Source organism: Phocoena phocoena, chromosome 3 (genome assembly GCF_963924675.1).
Source record: "Phocoena phocoena chromosome 3, mPhoPho1.1, whole genome shotgun sequence".
NCBI classification, from domain to species: Eukaryota; Metazoa; Chordata; class Mammalia; order Artiodactyla; family Phocoenidae; genus Phocoena; species Phocoena phocoena.
The window spans coordinates 59196869-59209993 of NC_089221.1; the positions used below are offsets into that span (position 1 = coordinate 59196869).

The 13125-nt window shown below is 40.8% G+C and overlaps 2 protein-coding genes across 2 annotated transcripts in view; one reads left to right on the forward strand and one right to left on the reverse strand.

Moving 5' to 3' along the window:
- HEXB (hexosaminidase subunit beta) overlaps positions 1-3918 on the forward strand; it is a 35490-nt gene extending 31572 nt beyond the window's left edge. Inside the window, exons 10-14 of the mRNA XM_065875538.1 lie at positions 1171-1243; positions 2033-2207; positions 3090-3180; positions 3333-3437; positions 3740-3918. Coding sequence (XP_065731610.1) covers positions 1171-1243; positions 2033-2207; positions 3090-3180; positions 3333-3437; positions 3740-3800 — 505 coding nt within the window. The 3' untranslated portion in view covers positions 3801-3918. The remainder of the gene's footprint in view (positions 1-1170; positions 1244-2032; positions 2208-3089; positions 3181-3332; positions 3438-3739) is intronic.
- GFM2 (GTP dependent ribosome recycling factor mitochondrial 2) overlaps positions 3878-13125 on the reverse strand; it is a 46751-nt gene continuing 37503 nt past the window's right edge. The window contains exons 18-21 of the mRNA XM_065875536.1: positions 10615-10794; positions 9098-9213; positions 4795-4977; positions 3878-4354 (exon numbers count right to left, since the gene is read on the reverse strand). Coding sequence (XP_065731608.1) covers positions 4226-4354; positions 4795-4977; positions 9098-9213; positions 10615-10794 — 608 coding nt within the window. The 3' untranslated portion in view covers positions 3878-4225. The remainder of the gene's footprint in view (positions 4355-4794; positions 4978-9097; positions 9214-10614; positions 10795-13125) is intronic.

A 13125-nucleotide genomic window follows, 5' to 3' on the forward strand; every position in this document is an offset into this window, starting at 1 on the left:
CTTGCCAAAGTATAGATGTTATATTCTTTGTTACACAAAATATAGATGAAAAATCATAAAGGAGGGAGCAATAGCCACTATTTTCTTTAAATCAATAACATGGTGACTCTGATCCTTTTGCAGTAACTGTTGAAACGCAGGATAACAGTCATCTGTTCTAAGAACTCAGCTCAGAGCCCTGGCTGCCCTGCGAAGTCTTCGTCACCATCCATCCCCTGGAATTCAGCCCTTTTTGTCAACGCCGGAGCATTTCTTTTACTTTATATCTGTGCTGTCTCGTGTGGTAGCCACAGTCACATGTGGCTGTTTGTATTTAAATTGGAATTGAAGAAAATTAAAAATTCAGGTCCTCAGTCACATTAGCCGCATTTCAGGTGTTCAACAGCTAGATGAGGCTAGTGGCTACCATACTGGAAAGTGCATATATAGAACATTTCCATCACTGCATCAAGTTCTAGTAGACAGTGCTGCTCTATGCTAGGGAGCAGTAAACTTGTTCTCTGAAGGGCCAGACAATAAATATGAGAGATTTCGTCGGGCACATGTGGTTGCATACTTTTTTTGTGTGCATACTCTTAGTTTTTAAACAAAGCTTTACAAGTGTAAAAACCATTCTCAGCTCAAGAGCCATACAAAAGTAGGCTGCAGGCTATAGCTTGCCAACTCCTGCACTGAGCAAGCCCAGATTCTAGCCTTTTCCTGTTCAGCTTTTTGTGTGATACAGTCTAATTTTTTTTATCCTGCAGAGCACCTGCGATTGTCTGAACATCAGGAAATATTTGTGAATTGATTGTCAACACTGTTGGAAGTTATTTAGGTGATGTCACAGGCTAGTTTCTAGTTTCTTTTATTCTAAGATACCCATGAAATTACAAAGATTGCTGTTTATACACTTCCCTAGGAGTTGTCCCATCTTCCTTTCTTTGAGGTATGCTTAGCTCATTCATTCTGCAATTGACTGTTGAAGCCCTCTGCTGTCAGGTTCTGAGCCCCGTGCTAGAAAGAAGGAACCACATGGGTCGCCACCCAGCTTTAGCTAGTTCTGCTGTAAAGCTGTGTTATGCTGAGAGGCACCTCTCAGTGTTGGGAGTTCTTGGGATTAAAACGTGCATTCTTTACACATATTGGTAAGCTTGTGATCTGAAATAACTATAATTTTTTCAATGGTAGGGTTTTGGATATGATTTCAGCCATAAACAAGAGCTCCATAGTCTGGCAAGAAGTTTTTGATGATGCAAGCAAGGTGAGAAGTATTAAGACTGCATTTGGTTTTGATAATATGAGAGACTTAATACTTCCTTGGATGGAAGGAAGTATTACAGCTTCCCTGTAATGCTGGGGAAACAAGTTTACCTTTCCATTTGAGCTGTAACACTGAGACCAATGATAATGGTATTGATCTGATTTCTTCCATTTACTTCATTCTTCAGTGCCGCCTCCTCCTCGTCTCCCCATCTCCCCTCCTCCCCCGCCATCTCATTTTTAATCACAAATTGAAGTACTCTGAAGACCGTTCCTTTTTTCAGAAGGGCAGAACAAACATAAATAAGTCTTTACTGCTGTTAAGAGAGTTTTGTTTTAAGTAAAATTGTCAATGTACACTTTTTATTTTAAATGGCATTTCTCTCTGACATACTCAGAATTCTTTATTTTCCTTTGGGGGCAACTGAGAATTTGCAAGTCCAGATACTAGTATTATTATCTTTCCAGAAGGGTTGGTGGCATCCTCAGAGTTCCAAAGTAAGTACAATAGTGTGGTAGAAATGGGACGAAAACCTTTAATTCATTACACCTATATGGTATCATATGTAGACAAAGGTTAAATATCCAACCTTAAGGTTGATGAAACTTCTAAGTCCCTACAACAAATAGCATTTGATATTAATTCTAAGGAGAAAGGGAAAAAAGGAAATGCTGCTTTTTTCAAGGATCTTAAAAGTTATTTTCTTCGCTACAAGGCCTTGGACTTTTACTTTCATCTACTGTAGTTGCGAGACCTAGTAATATATATTGTGATTTGTGACTTTAATAGCTCATGCCAGGCACAGTAATTCAAGTGTGGAAAGTGGAGGACTATACTCGGGAACAAAGTAAAGTTACAGAAGCTGGCTTCCCTGTGATCCTTTCTGCTCCTTGGTACTTAGACTGGATCAGTTATGGACAAGACTGGAAAAAATACTATGCCGTGGACCCTCTTAGTTTTGAGGGTAAGTGAAGCAACCATCATTACTTGATAGGTTTTTTTCCCTACCCTCCCTCCAGGGAATCCTTACCCTAGGTAGCATCTACCAACTATCCTCCATTTATGTCTGACCCTTGATTTTGTTTGTGTGTACTTAAACAGACCAACTACAATATCATTTTAAACTGTGAAAGAAACCACATTCTTCCCTAAATGAAAGAACTTCAAAGTAGATTCCCTTAGATTTTTCTCTCCATTTTCACTGATAAGACTTGTTATCACTATGCATTTAAAGATGCCTGACTGCATTAACCTTGTATCTCCTACTCTGAGCTGCCTCTACCAATACAAGACACCTAAGCAGGGATCCTGTCCTGTTCAGTGGCTTCCAGGTTCTGAGGAGGAGGCATCCTTGGGGGTGGGCATGTCTGAGTGGTGGGGCTCCAGACTCTCAAACCCCCTTCATTAAGAACAGTTCTACTTTGTCCATTTTTGTACACCAGACTTTAATATAAAATTTCCTTTGAGGAATAGTATTTTGCTGTTTAAAAGAGTTTCAAAACTGTAGGTCTATTAGGAATTGACATAACTTTCTCTAAAAATCTCTAAAAAGCATTTTCTGAGAATCAAAAAGTCATAATTACTATAGTCTCTTTAATAAAATGGTATCTTTACTACCAGACTGCCACATTAGTTAATATATGCTAACAAATACTATGTGAACCATGGGGTCAGCCGTGGCAATAAAGTTGGCCACCTTTTTTTGTGCCACAGCCATGAACATCTCCCAAGGTCCTGCTTAACAGGAGAGAAATGTTGCCCTAAGATAACAACAGAAATCAGCATTGCCCCTCTATATAGGCCTCAAGTTGCAACTACCTAACTTGCATCAATGATTTTAATCTAGGTTCTCAGGAACAGAAAAAACTTGTCATTGGTGGAGAAGCTTGTCTATGGGGAGAGTATGTGGATGCAACTAACCTTACTCCAAGATTATGGTATGGAATTTAAGTGATAACATTTGAATTAAGGTGCCTGAGTTTTCCTTCTGTACCCAAGTAGGACACCACTAGGAACTTCCCCAAGCATGTGGTTTGCTTATTTAAGAAAATAGAAAAGTACATTGGGGCACATGTGGTTTAAATTTTAGGCCTCGGGCAAGTGCTGTTGGTGAGAGACTCTGGAGTCACAAAGACGTCAGAGGCCTAGAGGGTGCCTACAGGAGACTAACAATTCACCGCTGCAGAATGCTCAGGTAAGACAGATTTATTTTTCAAAAATGTATGTCACCTAAGAGGCTGTGATTTAATTAGGAGGAATTGGGAACTATTTCCAGTACCTATAAGGAGAAGATATGCTTGGACTTTAAACTGTTTTATAGCTATATTAAATTTTTGCTATAACTTAGAACTCCATTATGAATCTCTTTTTTCAGTAATTAGTGGTATGGTTTAGTGATTCTGATTTGAGCTATTAAGTTCCTTAAAAGTTCCTTAAGATGGAGATGAGTTATATCAATCTAAAACATCTTTTGTTTGTACTTTACCTGTCATACAGACGAGGAATAGCTGCAGAACCTGTCTTTACTGGATATTGTGACCACGAGGACAGAATGTAAAAATGAGCTGAAACGAAAAATAGGGGAAAATGCCCACAATCATCTGTACCACGATCAGCTTGATTTTAAAAATCATGTTTTTGAATAAAATCTTTTTATTGATTGAACCTCCATCTTATTATACGTTATACGTAGAAGACTGACATCTTTCCTGTGAGCGCAGCTTAAGATCAGCCCACCAAAAACCTCGTGATATCTATCACTCAGTATGTCCCAAAAGACTGAATCTTGACTGCCGACAGTAGTAACTTCCTAGATACAAATAACAATTCAGGTGCATTAACCTTCAACATCAAAGCACGTTTCTCATTCTATAAAATAGAATGGGCAGCACCAAGTGCCACTGTCTGTTTCAAGTTCTACCTTTCCAGTTGTTCTTACGGAAAATGAAGTAGGTAGGTACTCCTGAGTTTCTCTCCAAGGACTTAGGACAAGCCACTTCTCTGGCTGAGCAGTGTGCTTTGGTCTTGAGGATTCATGGCTTGATAATCAGACAGCTCTAAGGCAAAGGTAGCTGAGCCTGATGTTAACGTTCGAAGCACAGTTGAATAACCCTAATTAAAATAATTTTAAGTCAGTTATCTCTGCAAAGTTAAGCCTCAAGTCTCTTCCTGCAGAACCTTTGACCATTATCAGGAAAAATTTGGTAAGTATTGTGGATGACAGAAAACCAGTAGTGTGGGTATGCTTCAGAAGTATTCCTTGGTCCCAAATGGTAAAAAAGACTCTGCTGGCACTCAGGTGCCTGTCCTAGCAGCAGAGGCTGGTGGGGAGGAGAATGAAACTTGCCTCAAAGCCGGCAACAGAAGTAAGATAAGTGCTTGGGATGGAAAAATGGTCATTTAGGCTGGTGACACATTTTGGTACAGCACACCTCAACCTCTGTAGAGGAATGGAAAGGGACACCCTCCCCCCCCCCCGCATGCTGCCATAATCCCCTGGATTTCTCCAGCAATTTACATAAAGTATGTACATTTAGTCACAAAGTACCTACCATAATTTCTGCTAAGGGAACAAATCCAATAACAACTTTGTTGTCCTGGCGAGTCTGGATTTCCTGAATGTTCCCTCTTCTTTGTGCTAGATCTGCTAGGACAGGACTGAGGTAATCTCTAGTCACTGTAACCTCAAGATTCATCAGGGGCTCCAAAATTTGCTTATCAGCTTTCTTCAGAGCCTAAAGAAATTAAAGAATATTAACTCCTCTTCCTTAAACTGCAGATCAAATTTCTGTTATGAAGGGAAGACTCATAAAAATTTAAATACTGTTCATAATCTTAGCCTAGAGCCTCTAGCAAAAAGACATAAGCCTGCTTTAACACTCTATAAGAAGTCCAAAATTTCAATATTTGCTTGTACATGCATGACAGTAGCATGTCTGAGACCTCTTGTACGGTGTGTTGCAAGGGAATGCTTGGCAAAATCTCATTATGTAGAGTACCTGTGAACATGTGCCCAGAGACAGAGGGAAACCAAATGGTTTTCCCCCTTCAAAGACTTATTTCTTCATATTTAAACCTCTTCTTTTGTTTTTGATACCTATAGTTATGGTCCATGCTACAAGTCAGGGCAAGCAGGAGGGAAATAAAGGAGAGAGCTAAAAACACAGTAAGTTAGTAGAAACACATTCTCCTCTATTTGAAACAGACTGAAATCTAAAATTCTGAACAGATAACAAAGGCCAAGAAGAATAAGCACATGGAAAGGAAAGAGCACGGAAACTATAAAAAGCTAAAACAGCATAGGGCAAATAAGTGGACGAAAGCAGAGGTATAAAGACTTACTGGGGTCCTAGTCAGACGCTGTCTTTAGAGCATCATTCCATCAGGCCAATTGCTAAACGGATTTTGGAGGGCGTTTGCGAGCACTGTAACCACTGATGGGTTTGATTTTAAAAGCTAACTCACTTACTTCTCCAGCCTGCCAGAGTTAAAAAACAACAATTTCCTATAAATTCTAAGCCTCTGTTTGGTTGTCAGGTGGGATGAGCAGTATACTTTGGTCTTTGTTACAACTTACTCAGTTGTAATAGACTTAGACTTAGCAGCAGAAACCAGATAAAAGAGCTAGGGCTCTGGAATGTACCCCTCACCTTTATTTGGCTATGGCTGATCGTCTCTCTCTGCTCACCTGCCACCACTCACTTAGGACCAGGCAGTATCTTCGCCTATATTGTCAAGTAATGCTCTTCTGTCCCCGATACCTCACCACCACCTCCCTCCCCCGCATCCCTGCCTCCTACTTTCACGATCATGAAAAATGGCCAGCAGTATATTCTCTTTATCATAGAAATTTCAAAAAACATAGCACACATATAGAGTAAAAACATAATCTCAGTTCTTCACAGCAGATTAAGCCTTTAAAATCACTATCAACCGAAACAACTCAACTATAGAAAAAGTAATAGTCCTTGAATGAAAACATTACTAAAAAATAATGACAGTCAACAGCAAACAACTAAATATATCCTCTGTATTTTTGCAATTCTTACCAAAAGCTTTGTGCCACTTCACGCAATGTCTTTTAGAACAACATAATGGAGTGGGAAAAGGTTAAAAATTAAAGAGAAAAAATGCTACAACTAAGGAAAGGACTGAGTTCTATGTAACTGAACAGGAAGTACTGTGCTTGTGGGTCTGTCCTTAGTCCTCTTTTCTTTTCACAGCCCTTTCCTTGGCAACATTGCCTAGTTACAGAGCATCAAACAGCTTCTACATAGCTTCCTCAAAAATTCTAAACTTTATCCAAGCCACGGTCTGAGTGCTCCAGCCTTGTACTCCACTGGTCTGCTCTGGGATAGTGTCTGAATATCTTACAGCAACCCAATATGCCCCAAAGGGAACACATCACTTTCTTTTCCAAACACTCTTGTCTGCTTTTTCCTCTTTCTGTTGATGGCATCACTACTCTTCAGTTCACCAGGACATGCATCTTTGATTTCCCTTTTTCCACAAGTAAGCTGTAAGATTTCCACTCCTGTTGCTGGTATCCTGGTTCAGACCTAGTCCATTCCCTGTCCTAGACTCTTTTCCCTACTCCAGTCCCTTCTGTATTCTAATGATTTTACTGCTCTCTTCAAAAACTTTATTCACCACTGTTCTCAAAACAAATCTCAAACTTCTGGATGTAGTTTTTAAAGGTTTCTCTAAAGCCTGGCCCTGCCTTCTTTAATCTCCCCTTGTCTGGAATGCTGCCCACTGTGCCCAATCTTCCAAAACATCACAGCTCAACAATTAATGAAACCATGTACAAGCCCCTGTTGTGTTTTGAAATAAAATGCTGACTCAGGAGTTAATGACTGGGAAATGTGAAGATGCAGAAACAAAGAACAGCTGTTGGGCTAGAGAACTGGTAACAATTTAGACTATAATGCTGCCACATGGCAGAATCACCGAACTCCCAGTTCCCTGAAAGATATAAAGGCCTGACACACATTCCTAAGTTGTTTGTACAGGAAGCAGACCCCTGCCCGAGGAAAACTGCTGACCACAAGCACATAGACCCTAGACTGGTTGAAACCAGAAGGCTGATTGATGATGCTTGAAACTTCACCTTGATGCCAACCAATCCCAGAATTGTCCACGAGCTGATCACACCCTGCTCCTTGAACACTATAAAACTCCTCATAACCCCTCCAGGGTGGATCACACAGTCTTGAGGGCATTAGCCCTCTGTGGCCCCCTTTGCCTGGCAAAGCAATAAAAGCTACTCTCTTCTACTTCACCCAAAACCCTGTCTCCGTGTTTCTGTTCGGCACCGGTGAAGAGGCTGAGTTTCGGCAACATAAACTTCTTTCCAAGAACCCTGCCCCAATTCCCCACGTCTCAGCTTTCATGGATCTCAGTCCATTCTATCTAATATTCTGGCTATTTGGCTATTTATTTCCCTTCTAAATCATAAGCTCCTTTAGGTCAAGAAAAATGTATGCATCCTATTTGTGCCCCTCTCAGTGCCTGGTGCACTATAAGCACACCACCAGTGGCTCAATAAATATATGAAGTGTCATTAACTTCTCATAGAGAGAAGGAGCTTCCCCACTAGATGAAGCTTAACAAGGGCCACAGTATTTCCATTAGTAGCATTTAAAGTAATGAATTAAAACAAAAGATTAAGTGTAAGCCCCATAAAGTTAATTCTTGTTCTTTACTATGATCTTAATAAAAAGGCTAACCAAGACATATTAGATTTTGAAGGACTGGCCCATATACTGGGGCTTGGGGTTAATTTAGAAACGTATCATCTTTCAGGTTACCATCATTTCAAAACTAAAACCAACCAATGTCAGGAAAAACTAAGAATTACTGGAAGGTAAATGTTCTCAACAATTTAATCATGACCACTTTACAGGTAATATTTCTAACTATATGCTTAGGCAAACAATATTTAAAACAATTTTATTTTTGAAAGTGTAGTGTTTTTTCTTTTAATCAAAAACTTTTGTTTTCAAAAACTTTTTAAGTATGAATTTGAACTTATGTGAAGGAGCCATTAAAGTTCAGCCTTCCTAAGTCAGGGGCTTAGGGTATTTAACTTTATAATTATGGATTCAAATAAGACTATAGAAAATCAGGTCTCAACTACAGTCCAAAACATTAGAAAATGATTATAAAAAAGCATTTTAATGCAAAATCAGTCACCAACAAAACTATAGTATTCCCATACTGAGAAGAATGCATGGAATCAGCATTCAGCACACTAAGGCCCTGGGGGTTAATCCAGCTCTGGTAGATTACTGGGGCAAGGCACTCAAGGACATACCCCCAGGTAAACACAGAAGACCAGACTGCTTTATGCTCTGAGAAGGAAAAATGCTTATTTGATCTGTTATTCAACAGGACTTATCTGATTTCAGTGATCCTTGATTAATCTTATTAGAACAAACATGAACTCCAACATTGGAACCAATATTAGACCTTCAATGTCCTTTAGATTATAATCCATTTTGGGCAAAGCTGACCCCAGATATGTCTTTTACTCAAATCTACCAAGCTTGCCTCTTATGGCTGCATCTGGGATGGGGAAAGCAGAGACACCACTTAAAAAAACTTGCCTCTTTGCCAAAATCGGAGGATATTTAATAACTATCTGTGTCAAACAGTAATTTCTTAGATCCTCTTTTGAATAAAACCCTGATGATTAAGAAATCAAAGATTCTCCATGGTAAAAACTCTTGACTATAAGGCTCAGGATACAAAGACACAAGGTCAGGCACTGCGAGCACAGCTGTCTGTGGATTAGTGGTTCACTACTGTCCAGAGAGTCACCTTAAAGCAAAAAGGATTAGGACACTTCTATACCTTTTGTAGGCATCTTGAGACACAGGCAGAAATCATAGCTGTGGAGGTACCAGGATGAATTACCAATGAATGTAAAGTAATTGCTACATCTTGAATTGGGGATCCAAGCAATGGTCCTAGGTAAGGGGGAAAAGATTTTATTAGGACTCAGTATTACAGTGAGGGGTAAATGAAATGTGTAAAGAGATAGGCAGAGAACTTCTAGTTTCCAGTTCTGCATGTAAAGGAGCATTGAAGTCATCACTTTGTTGTAAATAATAAGTAAAAAGCAACAATTCTTATTGAATTGGTAAGAGATGGGAGGACAAAGGGCAAACCACTGTCCCCAAGACTGGAGAGAGAGGTGAGTGCCGGCAGTCACACCTGATCTGTAATTGACGAACTGCTTGAGGCTCATTGTAGCCAAGTCAGAGTTAAAAACTCCAGGGGGGCCCAGTCTTGGGGATGGAGAGGGGCATAATTTTGTGAGCTCAAGCAGGTTCTCACAGTAAATATCAGATTCAGGGGGAGGGGAAAAGAATCCATTCTGAAATACTCCAAGGCACTCTATTCTTAACAAGGCCTGCCCTCAGGGGAAACTAGTTAATTAGAGCAAAACCTGCAGGGATATTATCAGAGACTAACTGACTTGAGGGAAGTACCCAATTCCAGTCTACTCTAGCCATCCTGTCCCACCTAAGGGGGGTGAAAAAAACTGAGAAACTCTTGTGCAGCTCCGAGTCCAAAGGCACAGGCTGACTAGAAGACTGAGACCTAATCCTGGGACTACAGATGCTTCCCCTCCCCTTTACCTCACCACCGCATTACTAAAGGCCGGTTTATAGCAGTCCCTTACCCAGTACATCACTTCTGGCTATCGAGAAAAAATTATGGGATGAACTGGGAGATTGGGATTGATATATATGCACTAATATGTATAAAATAGATAACTAATAAGAACCTGCTATATAAAAAATAAATAAATAAAAGAAAAAAAAGAAAAACTTATAAGGCATATTGAAAGGCAAAAAGCACAATTTGAATTTGAATACAGAAAGCAAGCATCAGAACCAGATGTGGCAGGGACATTGAATGATCAGACTGAGAATATAAACAACTATGACTAATATGCTAAGGGCTTAAATAGGTAAAGTAAAGGGCATGCAAGAACAGATGGGCATGACAGCAGAGAGACAGAAGTCCTAAGAAAGAACCAAAAAGAAATGCTTCAGATGAAAAACACTGTAACAGAAAGGAAGAAGCCCACTGATGGTCTTAGATGGGACACAGCTGAGTTAGAAAATATATCAGTAGAAACCTCCAAAACTGAAAAGCAAAGTGAACAAAAGACTGAAAAAAAAAAACAAAACAATATCCAAGGCTGTGGGGCAACTATAAAGGTATGACATATGCGTGATGGGAAGAGATAGGGAGAAAACACCATCAAAGTTAGAAGAGAAGAATGAGACAATTTCTAATATCAGGAGGGATTAAATCGTTGAGTGATATTAATGCGTACTCTGATTGGAGTACCTTACCTTGGAGGCACGCACTGTGAAGGCCATTTTCAATGGCCTCTCGCGAGGCCTGAGAAAGGTTTTCGGCAACACTTGCTGCATACTCGATGACTGGCAGAAGAGATGATGTTTCCAGTGATTTTGCTTCCAGTTCTACAGTCACAAGATGCCGTCTGTCTCCTAAAGTTCTATCTAAGGTATCTGTAAACAAATCGAATATAGTACCTCAGAGATTTGTTCCAGAAAGATGTCAAGGTACCACAACTGGCAAAATTACAGTCAGCAAATTCAAGGTCTCATGGAAGGTAAAGCGGAAGAAAATATCAACAATGACACTAAATACAGTATAAAAATGTCAGAGTAAACAGTTCTACCAAGAAAGCATCTGCTGGGACTTTCCTGGTTGTCCAGTGGTTAAGAATCCACCTTCCAATGCAGGGGATGCGTGTTCGATCCTTGGTTGGGGAACTAAGATCCCACATGTGTTGGGGCAACTAAACCCAAGCCCACGTGCTGCAACTACAGAGCCCACACACTCTGGAGCCCGCATGCCACAACAAAATATCCCGGCGTGCCGCAACTAAGACCAGATGCAGCAAAAAAAAATTAAAAAAAAAAAAGCATCTGCTTCTGTGTTTACCAACATTAAAAACCTGCTCTGGGGCTTCCCTGGTGGCACAGTGGTTGAGAGTCTGCCTGCCGATGCAGGAGACATGGATTCGTGTCCCGGTCCGGGAGGATCCCACATGCCACGGAGCGGCTGGGCCCATGAGCCATGGTCGCTGGGCCTGCGCGTCCGGAGCCTGTGCTCCACAACGGGAGAGGCCACAACAGTGAGAGGCCCGTGTACGGCCAAAAAAAAAAAAAAACCTGCTCTGAATCACCTATTAATATTGCTTTAGGACTTCCCTGGTGGTGCAGTGGTTAAAAATCCACCTGCCCACATATATACAATGGAATATTACTCAACCATAAAAAGAAACGAAATTGAGTTATTTGTAGTGAGGTGGATGGACCTAGAGACTGTCATACGGAGTGAAATAAGTCAGAAAGAGAAAAACAAATACCATATGCTAACACATATATATGGAATCTAAAAAAAATAAAATGGTTCTGAAGAACCTAGGGGCAGGAGAGGAATAAAGACATAGACATAGAGAATGGACTTGAGGACATGGGGAGGGGGAAGGGTAAGGTGGGACGAAGACGAAGGGAGACAGTAGCACTGACATATATGCACCACCAAATGTAAAACAGATAGCTAGTGGGAAGCAGCCGCATAGCACAGGGAGATTAGCTCAGTGCTTTGTGACCACCTAGAGGGGTGGGATAGGGAGAGTGGGAGGGAGATGCAAGAGGGAGGAGATATGAGGATATATGTATATGTATAGCTGATTCACTTTGTTTTAAAGCAGAAACTAACATGCCATTGTAAAGCAATTATACTCAAAGATGTTTAAAAAAAAAAAGAATCAACCTGCCAACACAGGGGACATGGTTCGATCCAGTCTGGGAAGATCCCACATGCCGTGGAGCACTAAGCCTGTGTGCCACAACTACTGAGCCCATGCTCCACAACTACTGAAGCCTGCATGCCTAGAGCCCGTGTTCTGCAACAAGAGAAGCCACTGCAATGAGAAGCCTGTGCACCACAACGAAGAGTAGCCCCTGCTCGCCACAACTAGAGAACGCGCGCGTGCAGCAATGAAGACCTAGCACAGCCAAAAAATTTTTTAAAAAAACAAAAATTACTTCAGTGTTAGGGTGTGTTGAGGCAGGTGATCGCACAAATTTTGTTATGCAGATTACACTTTTAAACATTTCTTATGTGACTGATATTCTTCTAAATACAAAATTTTTATTTAAAAGTAAAACAGTACTAATGAAAATTAAAAGGCTTCACCCTGCCAACCAACAAACTTAAATTTCATACACTCTTCCAGCAATACTTTATGTATTGGGTTTGGCCAAAAAGTTCGTTTGGGTTTTTCCATAAGCTGGTACGGAAAAACCCAACGAACTTTTTTTTTTTTTTAGTATTTATTTGGTTGCACTGGGTCTCAGTTGTGGCAGGCAGGCTCCTTAGCTGCGGCTCACCGGCTCCTTAGTTGTGGCATGCAAACTCTTAGTTGTGGCATGCACGTGGGATCTAGCTCCCTGACCAAGGATCAAACCTGGTTCCCCTGCATTGGGAGTACAGTGTCTTATCCACTTGCAACACCAGGGAAGTTCCCCGAATGAACTTTTTGGCCAGCCCAACATTTAATGTTTATAATTCTTCCCCCCAAACTAGTTATCTATTTGTAAAAATGAAAATAGACTCCCTCATTAGCTAACAACCAATAGCTGTCAGTGAAACCGAGTGGGGTGCTGTGGGGCTCCGAGGCATGGAGGCCCTTTTGTCCCCCATTTCTTGAAGGCAAGACTCCAGCCTCCATGACTTTCCTTAGTTCCAAAGGGCAGATTCGAACAGTTGCTAATCAAGGGAGGAAGCAGCCAAGAAACCACCTGAGGCAAGATTAAAGGGACCAG